Source organism: Pristis pectinata, chromosome 20 (genome assembly GCF_009764475.1).
Source record: "Pristis pectinata isolate sPriPec2 chromosome 20, sPriPec2.1.pri, whole genome shotgun sequence".
In the NCBI taxonomy this organism is placed as follows: Eukaryota; Metazoa; Chordata; class Chondrichthyes; order Rhinopristiformes; family Pristidae; genus Pristis; species Pristis pectinata.
The window spans coordinates 9,460,319-9,473,342 of NC_067424.1; the positions used below are offsets into that span (position 1 = coordinate 9,460,319).

At 45.7% G+C, this 13,024-nt stretch overlaps 1 protein-coding gene across 15 annotated transcripts in view; it reads right to left on the reverse strand.

The window, feature by feature from the left end:
- plekha6 (pleckstrin homology domain containing, family A member 6) overlaps window positions 1–13,024 on the reverse strand; it is a 291,418-nt gene that overhangs the window by 96,991 nt on the left and 181,403 nt on the right. The window contains exon 1 of one of the 15 annotated variants that reach the window (XM_052034361.1): window positions 11,740–12,215. The exons of the other annotated variants lie outside the window; for them this stretch is intronic. Coding sequence (XP_051890321.1) covers window positions 11,740–11,744 — 5 coding nt within the window. The 5' untranslated portion in view covers window positions 11,745–12,215. Of the gene's footprint in view, window positions 1–11,739; window positions 12,216–13,024 lie in introns of those variants that run through there. 15 annotated transcript variants of the gene reach the window in all.

Here is a 13,024-nt window from a genome sequence, read left to right on the forward strand (position 1 = left end):
TTCACATCTCACAACGAGAGCAAACACGAGAAGGATGATGGGAGAGACTGAAACTACTGTACAGCAAGCAGGAGGAGGCTGAGGACTAGGAGGAGTGTGTGAGTGAACAATGTGGAGATATAGTAAGCAATGTGAAGAGTCACGAAATCTCAGAGCTCCAGATAAGTTCTCATGGATAAGTTCTCAGCCACAAGCAGAAAGATACGAACAATACCATCAGCTCTGTGCGGACCAGCAGTGTGAAATGTTTTTGCAGGGAGGCCCAGACTGACAAACCTTTCAAAGTCACCTTAAAAGGCCACGCATGCAAAGTTCCAATCATGAAGTGATCCTTGCCAAAGATTCAAACTGAGTTCTGCTGGATTCACCCCAAAGTGCAGCAGCAGAGTTCCAACTTCCTGCAGTTTCCCAGCAGTTACACTGGGATAATCGGAATGCTCAACTTGTACCGGATGAGATCTAGCATAGGTTTAGCATCTCCATTCATTTCAATAGGAGAAGAACAGCTGCAAGGGAGAAAGGCAAGTTTTGGGTAATTTAAGTTTGTATTAAGAACTGGAGTAAATTCAATTACTTCCTGTGTTTTAATTGTTTTAATATCTTAACCTTTTTAGAATTTGATTGCATGATTTATTTTAATAGCTTTAAAGTATTTTTAAATACTTGTTTGTGTTTGTGAATGTCAGAAGTTGAGGCAGGGTTGTAATCAGTAAGGACAAGAATGTGCCTTAACCAGCTTTCAAAGGACATCTGGGGTGGAATTTGCCATTTATAGTGTTTTTCAGCAGGACCTCACCAATCAGGAGCCGGCAGTGGGAGTTCACTGCTGGTACATGCACTTAAGGGAGTGATAGGTACTACTCACTGAGGTGTGCTGGGTGGAACCATCCCATAGGCTGAATGTTATGTAACCTCTGGACTACCACTTTCCCCAATTCACATCTGTCACCTATAAATGACAAGCTCTGGAGAAACAAAGGACTGCAGATGCTGGAATCTAGATGAGAAACACGATGATGCTGGAGGAACTCAGCAGGCCACGCAGCATCCGTGGAGAAAAGCAGGTGGTCAACGTTTCGGGTCAGGACCCTTCTTCAGGACTGAAGATAGGAAAGGGGAAGCCCAACATATGGGGGGGGGGGGAGCAGAGCAGTGATAGGTGGACAAAGAGGGGAAGCGGGGTGGGCACAGGGTGGTGATAGGTAGATGCAGGTAAGAGATAGTGATAGGCAGGTGCGGGGTAGGAAGGGAGAGCAGATCCACCGGGGGATGGGTCAAAGGTATGGAGGGAAAAGGAAGGGGGGGTTTAGAATAAAGAGAGTTAGGTTAGGAAAGGGAAGAAAAGGCATGGTTGGGGGGAGGGGTATGGGAATTACTGAAAGTGGGAGAATTCAATGTTCATGTTATTAGGCTGCAACGTTCCAAGATGGAAAATGAGGTGGAGTCCCTCCGGTTTGCGCTTGGACTTCTCCTGGTAGTGGAAAGGCTGAGGACTGACATAACTGTGATGGAGTAGGAGGGGGGAGTTGAAGTGACTGTCAATGGGGAGATGCAGATCCCGGTTACGAACAGAGTGCGGGTCTTCTGCAAAATGGTCACCTGGTCTGCTTTTGGTCTCACCAATGTAGAGGAGGCCACACTTGGAGCACCGAATGCAGTAGATGATATTAAGGGAGATGCAGGTGAGTCTCTGTCTCACCTGAAAGGACTGTTTGGGTCCCTGGATGGAGGTGGTGTAGGGGCAGGTGTTGCGCCTATGGCAGGTGCAGTGGAAAGTTCCCGGGGTGGGAGCAGGATGGATGGTGGGAGAGGAGTGAACTAAGAAGTCGCAGAGAGTGCGGTCTCTGCGAAAGGCAGAAAGAGGTGGGGAGGGGAAGTTATGCTTGGTGGTGGGGTCCCGTTGGAGATGGTGGACGTGGCGGAGAATGATGTATTGGATACGTAGGCTGGTGAGGTGAAATGTGAGGACAAGGTGGACCCTATCCCTGTTGGGTCTGGGAGGGGTGGAGGTGAGAGCGGAGGTGCAGGAAATGGCAGAGATGAGAGTGCGAGCTCTCTCGGCCACAGTAGGGGGAAGCCGTGGTTAGTAAAGAAGTCGGACATCTTGGACGTCCTGGAGTGGAAAGCCTCGTCATGGGAGCAGGTGCAGTGGAGGTAGAGAAATTGAGAAAAAGGGATAGCGTCCTTGCAAGGGACAGGGTGGGAGGATCTGTAATCGAGGTAGCTGTGGGCGTCAGTGGGTATGTAGAAGATGTCAGTGGATAAGGAATCTCCTGAGATGGAGATGGAAAGATCAAGGAAGGAGAGAGAGGTGTCAGAGATACTGTAGTCCAAGTGAATTGGAGATCGGGGTGAAAATTAGTGGCGAAATTTATGAAACTGTCGAGTTCCGCACAGGTACAAGGGGTGGCACCAATGCAGTCGTCGATATAGCAGAGAAAGAGTTGAGGAATGGGGCTGGAGTAGGCTTGGTTCAGAGACTGTTCAACGTAGCCAATGAAGAGGCAGGCATAGCTGGGGCCATGCGAGTGCCCATGGCTACGCCCTTGGTCTGTAGAAAGTGAGAGGAATCGAAAGTGGTTTAGGGTGAGGACAAGTTCAGCCAGGCGGAGGAGAGTGTTGGTGGAAGGGGACTGGTTCTGTCTCTGTTGAAGAAAAAAAGCAGACGGCAGTGAAGCTGTCATGATGGGGAATGGAGGTATATAGGGTCTGGACAAGCTCTTCAGCAACAACATATATCAACGTGTGTTTGTAAAATACTTTCAATTCAGTAGAATGGGTGTGGCTATTTTGAAATGTCACAGCCATTTTGTGTGAACAACACCATGAATGAAGCAAAATGTCCCTGCAGTGTTCCATCTTGGAAAATCACTTTGATGATCTTTGTGCCCCAGGGATCAAATGTGGGGTGGAGGGCAAGGGGTGCCGGGAAGGGAGTCTGAGATGATGAAGGCATGGAGTATAAACGTGAAGAAACCTTGCTGGAATGTTAGAAGGCACTGGTGAGACCACACCTGGAGTACTGCACACCTGGTTTCTTTATGAAAAGAGGGATGCATTTACATTGCAAATAGTCCAGACAAGGTTAGCTACATTGATTCCTGGGACAGAGCCATTACAAAGGTTGAGCAAGTTGGGCTGTACTCCCTGGAGTTCAGAAGAATGAGTGATCTTACTGAAACAGATAAGATTCTGAGGGGGCTGAGCAGATGTTTGCCCTTGTGGGGAAATCTGGAAGTAGGGGCCTGATTTTAGAATAAGGTGTTGCCCATTTAAAATGGAGATAGAGGAGGAATTTCTTCTTTCAGTGGGCCATGAAGCCTTGGCGTTGTCTACTCTAGAGAGCTGTGGAGATTGAATTTTAATCCATAGGAGAGTATAGCCAAACCCACAGCAAGAACACATTTAACTAAGCCAATGTTATGGAGTCAGGCAACTTTACCTCAAGGGCAGTTTTTTGGCCTCCTCACATAAATATTGACCTAGCTAAATAACATAACGTGCCATGAAGAACAAAAAACTCCATAATAACATATCAAAACAAGCAGAAAGCTAAAGGAGCTGATGTATATTTGTTGAATTTGATTATCATTTTCTTTCCCTAAACCAACAAGGTCTCTAAGTTCACAACCAAGTAATAACTTTGGCTCCATCAAGTCTGCATTCATCTCCAAAGGACTTTGGAAATGTTGATGTTGAGATTGTTACTGAAGTTAAACCCATTCATTGGACTGATGTGCCCTCACCCTTCCCATCGAAGCACTTCTGTGTGATAAAGGTTGACCATCATGCAAAGTGACATTTCCTTCAATGACAATTGGCTGGTTCACTGAATGGTTTAAGTCATAAAGTTGTAGAGTCACACAGCACAGAAATCATCTCTTTGGCCCACCATCTTCATATTGACCACCAACTACCCATCTACAGGAATCCCATTGACCAACACTTGGTGTGTAGTGTTATAGTGTCATGTAGCACAGAAACCGGCCCTTTGGCCCACCATGTGCATGCTGCCCTTTGTATCTATCTACACTAATCCCATTTACCCACATTAGGTCTGTAGCCCTCTATGCCTTGCCAATTTAAGTACTTGTCTCAGAGTTTCTTAAATGCTGTGAGAGTATCTGCCTCCACCACCTCTTCAGGCAGCACATTCCTGACTCTAACCATCCTCCATATGAAAAAAATCCCCCTCAGGTCCCCTCTAAACTCCTACATCTCACATTAAACCCCTGAAGACACTCCTACCACAGGAAAAAGATTTTTACCATCTACCACATCTATCCCCCTCATAATTTTATATACACCTATCAGGTCACCCCTCAGCCTCCTCCCCTGCAGAGAAATCAAACCCAGCCTAACCAGTCTCTCCTTGTAACTGAAATGCTCCAATCCAGGCAACATAACCTTCTATGCCTTGGCAATTCAAGTTCTCATCTCGATATTTCTTCATTGTTGAAGAGAACCTGCTTCCGCCAGCCACTCAGACATTGCACTTCAGATACCAACCACTCTCTGGGTGAACAAAGTTCATCCTCAGATCCCCCCTAAATACCTTCCTCTTTATTCTAAACCTACGTCCTCTAGTTTCTGACATCAGTCATGGGGAGAAACTTCCTACTCTCTACTCTGTCTATGCCACTCAATTTTGTCTACCTCTGTCAGGTCCCCCTCAGCCTCCTTGGCTCCAAAGAAAACAAATCCAGCCTCTCCTCACAAACGTTCCATCCCGGGCAACATCCTGGTGAATCTCCTCTGGACCTTCTCCCATGCAAACTAGTCCTTCCTACAGAGAAGTGGCCAGAACTGCACACAGTCCTCCAGTTGTAGTTTAACCAATAGTTTATAAGGCTGTACCATAACCTCCCTGCACTATCCCTTCGATGCCCTAGGTAAGGAAGGTTAGTATCCGGTACGCCTGCTCCACTACTTTATCTACCTGTGCTACTACCTTCAGGGATCCTTGGACATATACACCAAAGTCCCTGTGTTCCTCAATAGAATCCCCCTAAGACCCTACCATTCATTGTGTACGTCCTACCCTTAGTAGTCCTGCCAAATGCATCACCTCCCACATATCAGGATTAAATTCCATCTGCCATTTTTCTACCCATTTTACCAACCGATCGGTATTTTCCTGTAACATAAGACAATCCTCCTCACCATCAACAACACTGGCAATTTTTGAGTCATCTGCAAACTTACTAATCATACTCCTACCTTCATATGGATTTAGAACAAACAGGATAAAGAAAGTACAAATAATGCAGGAGTTAATGAAACTAGTGTGTGTAAATAGACATGCAGACTCACACTATGTATTTCTCACATAAAGTGTAACTGCAGATCTGTGATCTACTGAACATTATAGGGAAAAACATGAGGCTGACACAAAATAGACAAGATAACATACAGTAGTTGGTGATGACTTCTAATCAAGTTCAAGTTATACTTTATTGTCATTCATCCATATGCTGTAAAACACATGGAGGAACGAAATGTTGTTTCCCCCAGACTCACACAACAGAGGACATACAATAAATGCAGACAGAAAAATTATACAAGTACAAATGTACTCAAGGTGGGGGTGGGGGAGGGTAGATGTCCAGAGACTTGTCAAGCAGGATTTACAGACTGTGGCTCAAGGGCTTACATGTGGTGGGAGGGGAATGTGGAAAGAGAATGAACTTTGCTGGTGCAAAAGGTAAACTGGAGAGACAGCTGATAATAACTGGCAGAGATTTCTTCTGCTAAAGCAGTCAGGAAGGATTCAGGCACAGGAGGAGCACATCCCTGGAACACTGGCAGATTGACCATTGTGTACATGGGGTTAAACTCACGAGAGAGGTAAAGTTTCACAAGAGAGAGAAAGTTTCAGCAGTTGAATTAGCAGCCATTATGTAATCACTCAAGTACAGGTAGACTACCAAAGAATAAGAAATTCTGGTTTGCCTTCACTCACTAAATCCCTGGGTTTTACCCTTGTACAGTCAGCAGTTCATGAGTTCACACTGTCGCCCCTGCCCCACAGTAAACCAAGTGCAGATGCGTGTCCAACAGGAGTCAAGAGCTATGAGGAACAGAGAGGAAAGTAGAGCCGAGCCCAAGGTCAGATTGGCCATGATCTCACTGAATTGTACAGCAAGCTGTGGAAGATCTTTCCTACTCTCATCTCATCTTTTCTTAGTAGTACACAGGAAATACATTAGCTTCAGCATGTTCTCTCTGTAGAGCATCAATAACAGTACGAGACCACAGTCCACAGGAGCCTACAGTCATGTTTCAACAATGTCAGAATTATGAGGCCATTCTATGTAACGTATGCCAAGAGGATTAATTTCAGTTGACACCCTTATTGTAAAAACTTGTATCATCAGATCGTATGACTTCTGTTCCTCTCACTCATACTCAAGCAATTTCTTTCACTGGTTTAAATTATTAAATATGACAAGTTTAATCAAGCCTGCAAATCTGCCTTCCACTTGTCCCTGTTTACCATGTGAGAAAATGAAAGGTATTTTGGAAGGAAGCCACGTTGCTCACCTTCAGGCCATCCCTACCGCATGTAACACTGTCAGACTCACTGAGGCTCATCTGAAAGTACCAACCAGCTGAGCCCCAGCTCCCTCATGCATAGACTGTTTACCAGAACTGTCTATATTAGCCAGCAGTCGCTCCATTCGTTGTGGAACAGCTGTAATCTCTGTTCAGCGCCTTTAAATATGTCCCCAAGTTGTTTCAATAGTACTGCAGGGCAGCACTATCAATAGCACTGCCTAACAGCTCCAGTGATCTGGGTTCAATCCTGACCTCTGGTGCTATCCGTGTTATCCCTGTGACCACATGGGTTTCCTCCCACATCCCAAAGGTGCAGAGGTTGCTCAGTCAACTGGCCATTGTAAATTTAACCTACTGTGTAGAATCTGGGGATGTTGATGGGAATGTGGGGGGGGGGGGGGGGGGGGGATATAAATGGGACTAGTGTAGGATTGGCGTGAATAGGTGGTTGGTCATCGAGTCTGGCTCAGTGGGCCAAAGGGCCTGTTCCTGAACTGTACCATGACTGGTTTCCAACAATATTGACTCGACCCATTTGACTGGATACCAACAAGTAGATTTTAAGGAAGAATTAAAAGGAGGAAAGAGAGGTGGTGAGCTAGAGGTGTGAGGAGGGAATGAGGCCCCTGAAAACATGTCCACCAACAGAGGGAGTGATGGAAATGAAGATTGTCCAGAAGGATAGAATTAGAGGAGGTCACAGAGAAATCCAATCAACAACAGGTTAAGTGTAGGCTTGTATTTTGTTATAGAGTTATAGAGTCAGAGTAATACAGCATGGAAACAGGCCCTTCAGCCCAACTGGTCCATGCTGTCCACAGCAGCCTCCCTGCTAGTCTCAGTTGCCTGCATTCAGCCCAAAACCCTCCAACCCCCTCCCCTCCATGTACCTATCCAAATGCCTCTTTAATGTTGCAATTGTACCCGCCTCGACCACTTCCTCTGGCAGCTCATTCTAGGTACTCACTACCCCCTGCGTAGAGAAATTACCTCTTAGGTCTCTTTTAAATCTCTCCCCTCTTATCTTGTATCTGCATCCTCTAGTTTTGGGCTCCCCAACCCTGACCGTCCACCTTATCCATACCCCTCATGACTTTATAAACTTCTATGAGGTCACTCCTCATTCTCCTATCCAGGGAATAAAGGTCCAGCATGGACAACTTCTCACTATAACTCAGGCCCTCCAGTCCAGGTAGCATCCTCGTAAACCTCTTCTGTACCCTCTCCAGCTTGATAACGTCTTTCCTTGTTGTATAACTTCTGTAAAGTCTTGCTTAATGGGCCCAGATATGGGCTGAATTATATAGTTCCAATAAATATATTGTTGCTTCAATCATAAGTTTTTTGCCAAATTATACTGAAATGGTTTAAGCTAAATATTTCCCGTCCCAGTTACACGATCTTTAACAGTAGATAATGTCAAACTCCCCATTCCAATTACAAGTCTGACATGGAGACACGCATCAAGAAACAAGCCATAACATTCCGACTGGATCGTGGTCACTACCAATGTATTAAGGTGATAACAAAATATTAAGATGGCTAGACTGTGCTGAACTTCTAGTGGAAAGAAACTTCCATATAACTATTAAAATAACCCCTTGGAAGGAATAGTGGCAATCCTCGCTCAAAACCAGTGCACAGCCCTCTATGGAATCCGTATAGGGAATGAACAACGGGGCCATCTGCTCAATGAAGGCAGTGGTACATCTAGTAGACCTGCTACCTCTCAGCTCCAGAGATCCAGGCTCAAACCTGACCTCTGGTGCTGACTGTGCAGAGTTTGCACATTCTCTCTGTGACCAGCTAGGATTCCTCCCACATCCCAAAAATGTGTGGGTTTAGCTCAGTGGTAGAATCTGGGGTGTGGCGTAGCTAATGGGAATATAGTGAGAATAAAATGAGGTAGGGTAGGATTAGGGGAAAACGGGTTCTTGATGGGAAGCATGGACTCAGTGGGCCGAAGGGCCTGGTTCTGTTCTGTGTCTCTCTCCGACTCTGTGAATGGAAGACAGTGGGTGACCAAAAGAACGGCTGCATCAATGAGTCTCCAACCACGGATCACAACATATCAACATGCCCAGCAAGACCAGTTGTAGAAGGCATCTCAGTTCTCCATTCCTCATGGTTTGACTGGACACAGAGGTGTGAGGCTTTCCATGTCAGAGAAAAGGTGACTGAAACACAGTACATGTGACCGCCTATTTGCGCATAGCAAGCTCCCACAAATATTGAAGGAGGTTAACAAACTCCCTTGCTCTTTTACAAAATAAAATCATAGTGTCCTTTATGTATACCATAGACAGTAAACAGTCCCTTGGTTTTACAGAAAACGCTGGGGATGCCCGATATGTCAGACAGCATCTGTGGAGACAGACACAGAATTAATGTTTCAGATCATCAGCCTGAAATTCTGGATATTTTATGTTTTAATTTCAGATGTCCAGCATCTGCAGTTTTTGGCTTTTCATCCTCGGTTTAATATCTCATCTAAAAGGCGGTACATCTGATCATTCAGCAGTCCCAAGAATTGCTTTGAAATGTCAGTTAGATTTTTGTTTAATATGCACTGGAATGGGTCCATCAAAGCTGACAGTGTGCTTGTTATACTCGTAAAGCAGATAAAAACCATATGGTCTGCATTTGACACAAATGATAGAAGATGAATCCTGTGTGTGTAGGTCAGCTGAATTCAGTCAAACAGCCTGCAGAACAACAAGAGGCACTAGCATTTCATTGGTCAAACAACCAGAGTTTTTCTAGTTTTACTACTATGTTTAAAATTATAATGCATCACAAATTAACCATCATTCCAGTCGTAAAACCATCATGGATACAGCTTTGACAAAATGTAACTGTGAAATACCTTGCATGATTCTGATCTGAGGGAAGAAAAACAGAGTTCTCACCAAGGACCAAGTTCTGAAGTATCACATGACTGATATCAGAAATGGGGAGTTAGTTGTTTGGAATATATCATAAGTGTTTAGGAAGAGCAAGGAGGGTGGGAGCAGGAGGAGAAGAGGGTGGGGTGGTGGGGAGAGAGAGAGGAGAAGCGGGAGGAAGGTGGAAGACAGAGGAGATGGGGGGAGAGTGGGGAGGGAGATCAAGAGGAGGCTGGGAGACAATAATGGTTTAATTTACATTTTCAAAACATGATGGTTTGTGTCCAGTACCAGGACCTTAGTGTAAAAGTCAGACCTTTGAGAAATGAGGGAGGAAATTCTGTGACACACAAAAGGGGCAAGCAGTTGGAACTCTCTTCCACAAGCAGTGAACGATGCTGGCTCAATAGATAATTGTAAACATGAAGTTGTTACCAAATATATTAAATAATTTAGGGAGAAGGTGTGTATGTGGATCAGGCACGAGGCCCAGCAACACAAGGACACCCAGATCAGATCACTGAAGGCTAAGCTGATGTTAACCAGCGTAGCTAATTGGTAGCTATAACTGGTGTTACTTGGACAAAGGAGAGTCAGTGGACGTCATTTACTGGGATTTTCGGAAGGCCTTCAACAAGGTGCTGCACACAAGGCTGGTAAACAAGATAAGAACCCATAGTGTTAGAGGCAACGTACTCACATGGATAGAGGATTGGCTGACTGGCAGAATGCAGGGAGGGGGGATAAAGGGGTCCTTTTCAGGATGGTTGCCGGTGACCAGTGGAGTTCCGCAGGGGTCAGTGTTGGGATAACTTTTCGTTTTATATGTTGATGGTCTGGATGAAGGAACTGATGGCATTGTGGGCAAGCTTGTAGATGATACAAACATAGGTGGAGGGACAGGTAGTGTTGCAGAGGCAGGGAGCTTGCAGAAGGACTTGGACAGGTTGGGAGAGTGGGTAAAGAAGTGACAGATGGAACAGACCATTGGGAAGTGTCAGGTTATGCACTTTGGTAGGAAGAATAACGGTGTAGGCTATTTTCTAAATGGGGAGAGAATTCAGAAATTGGAGGTACAAAGAGACTTGGGAGTGCTCGTTCAGGATTCCCTTAAGGTTAACTCGCAGTTTGAGTTGGTAGTAAGGAAGGCAAATGCAATGTTAGCATTCGTTTCGAGAGGACTAGAATTTAAAAGCAAGGATGTACTGCTGAGGCTTTATAAGGCATTGGTCAGACCGCATTTGGAATATTGTGAGCAATTTTGGGCCCCATATCTAAGGAAGGATGTGCTGGCCCTGGAGAGGGTCCAGAGGAGGTTCCCAAGAATCATCCCGGGAAGGAAAGGCTTAATGTACGAGGAGCATTTGATGGCTCTGGACCTGTACTCAATGGAGTTCAGAAGGATGAGGGGGATCTCATTAAAACTTACTGAATACTAGAAGGCCTGGATAGAGTGGATGTGGAGAGGATGTTTCCATTAGCAGGAAAGTCAAAGATCCTAGGGCACAGCCTCAGAATAAAGAGATTAAAGAGACATCTTTAAAGAACTGAGATGAGGAGGAATTTCTTCAGCCAGAGGGTGGTGAATCTGTGGAATCTGTTGCCATGGATGGTTGTGGAGGCCAAGTCATTGGTTGCATTTACGGCAGAGATTGATAGGTTCTTGATCAGGAAGGGGGTTAAGGGTTATGAGGAGAAGGCAGGAAATTAAGCTGAGAAAAAAAAATCAGCCATGATTGAATGGTGGAGCAGACTTGATGGGCTGAATGGCCTAATTCTGCTCCTATATCTTATGTCTTATGGCTGGAGTGGTGTGGGGCAGCAATGCCAAAGTGGGGGTGAGGATGGGGACGAGCAGGGGATCAATATCAGAGAAGTTTCCATGCCATTTACTATTCAGTAACAAGAGGGACTTGCCTAGGTTTGAACAGCTTGTTGATGATCAATATCTCGACTCACGTACGAATTGATTAAAATATTAGAGGGTGCTGCTCAGGATCCACACAAATGTATCCAGCGAAGGCTAGCACTTTCTGGAGAGAGGACAACACTGGGAAATGGGTGCACCGCGGTACTGCCAGCAGAGCCTGTCTAAACGTTGTGAGCCAAAAGATTCTTGGGACAGATAGTGAGGCAAGGTGCAGGGTACAACCTCACATACATGCTCAGCTCAGCACAGGAGGCACATCTGCCACTTTAGATCTTAATAATAGACTTATGATATAAAACAGTGAAAGAACACGTACAGCTCAATCTTGCTGCTGACTCCAATGGGTAATCATTCAATCACACTTACCACATTGTGTATGTAGTACACCGTGTTACACGGAGCCTTATATTTCACTGATGGACCATCAGTGGATACAGCAATATGCCTCCCTTAACAGCTGTACTTCAATCTCAGTGAGGTATATGAACATCTGGCAGTTCTAGCAGATTGGGACAATCTGCAGTGGTTGACGGAGAGCTGGTATTTCACTTGGTTAGAAATAGCAGCATGACAGAGAGAGTGCGAGACATAGAGGGAGAGACAAACAAAGAGGGGGACAGAGGGAGAGACAAGAGAGACAGACAGAGGGAGAGCGAGCGACAGACAGAGGGAGAGCGAGCGACAGGCAGAGTGGAAAAGCACGGGAGACGCAGAGGCAGACGGAGACAGGGAGAGACAGAAACAAACAGGCAGAGAGAGAGAAAGATACAGAGAAATAGGGAGAGACAGAGAGAAAGACCCACACTGAGACAGACACAGAAAAGAGAGAGAGAGAAAGAGAAAGAAAAAGAGAGAGAGAGAGAGACACACACACACACACACACAGTGAAAATGTGAGTCTGAGTGAGAATGTGTGTGTTTATAGCATCCACGTAAATGGAATCTGCCCGCAGAGATCAAACATGTCAACACAACGCTACCAAAACCACACAGAATTCGCTCACACATTTAACCATATGACAACCAGGGACTTTTAACAGACCGAGCCAAAAACACACTTCTCCTCCCAAAACACAGACCTTTGCCCCTTTCAACCTCAAACATCCAGGAGAACAATTCTGAACCTGCTTTTGCTGTACAATCTCAGAAAGGCCTGTTTGCCTGCTCCTTAGGAACACTGCAATGCAGCATTATCCTGACAAGAGTGCAATCTAGTTAATCAGGCTGCACAGCGTTACATTGTCCTTAACACAGAGACCTACCTCTTCTTCCTATCTGCCCTGAACTTTAGCATTTTTTTAAAATCACAGTCAGCTCCTGTAAAATCAACACCCCGGGATGTTTGTAGTGTCCTTTGTCCCGCAGGCTCGGGATCTGGGGATCATTCCCAGCACATCCTCATGCTCCTTGTCGGAATTCCACTGCCGGAGGCGGGCAGCGGAGCAGCTTCATTCCCCAGCCTCCGGTATCAACAGCCAGACAAAGCCTACACCTAGGCAGGCAGGCAGCAAGGTGAAGTCAGGAGACAGAATTCCTCACGCAGATTTCTCGACTCAAGACCTCCCCACCGCTTCCCCCACCGCCCCCCCCCCCCCCAACACAACACCACCACCACCACCTCTCTCGTGGGAACCTCTGAAGGACACAGGAA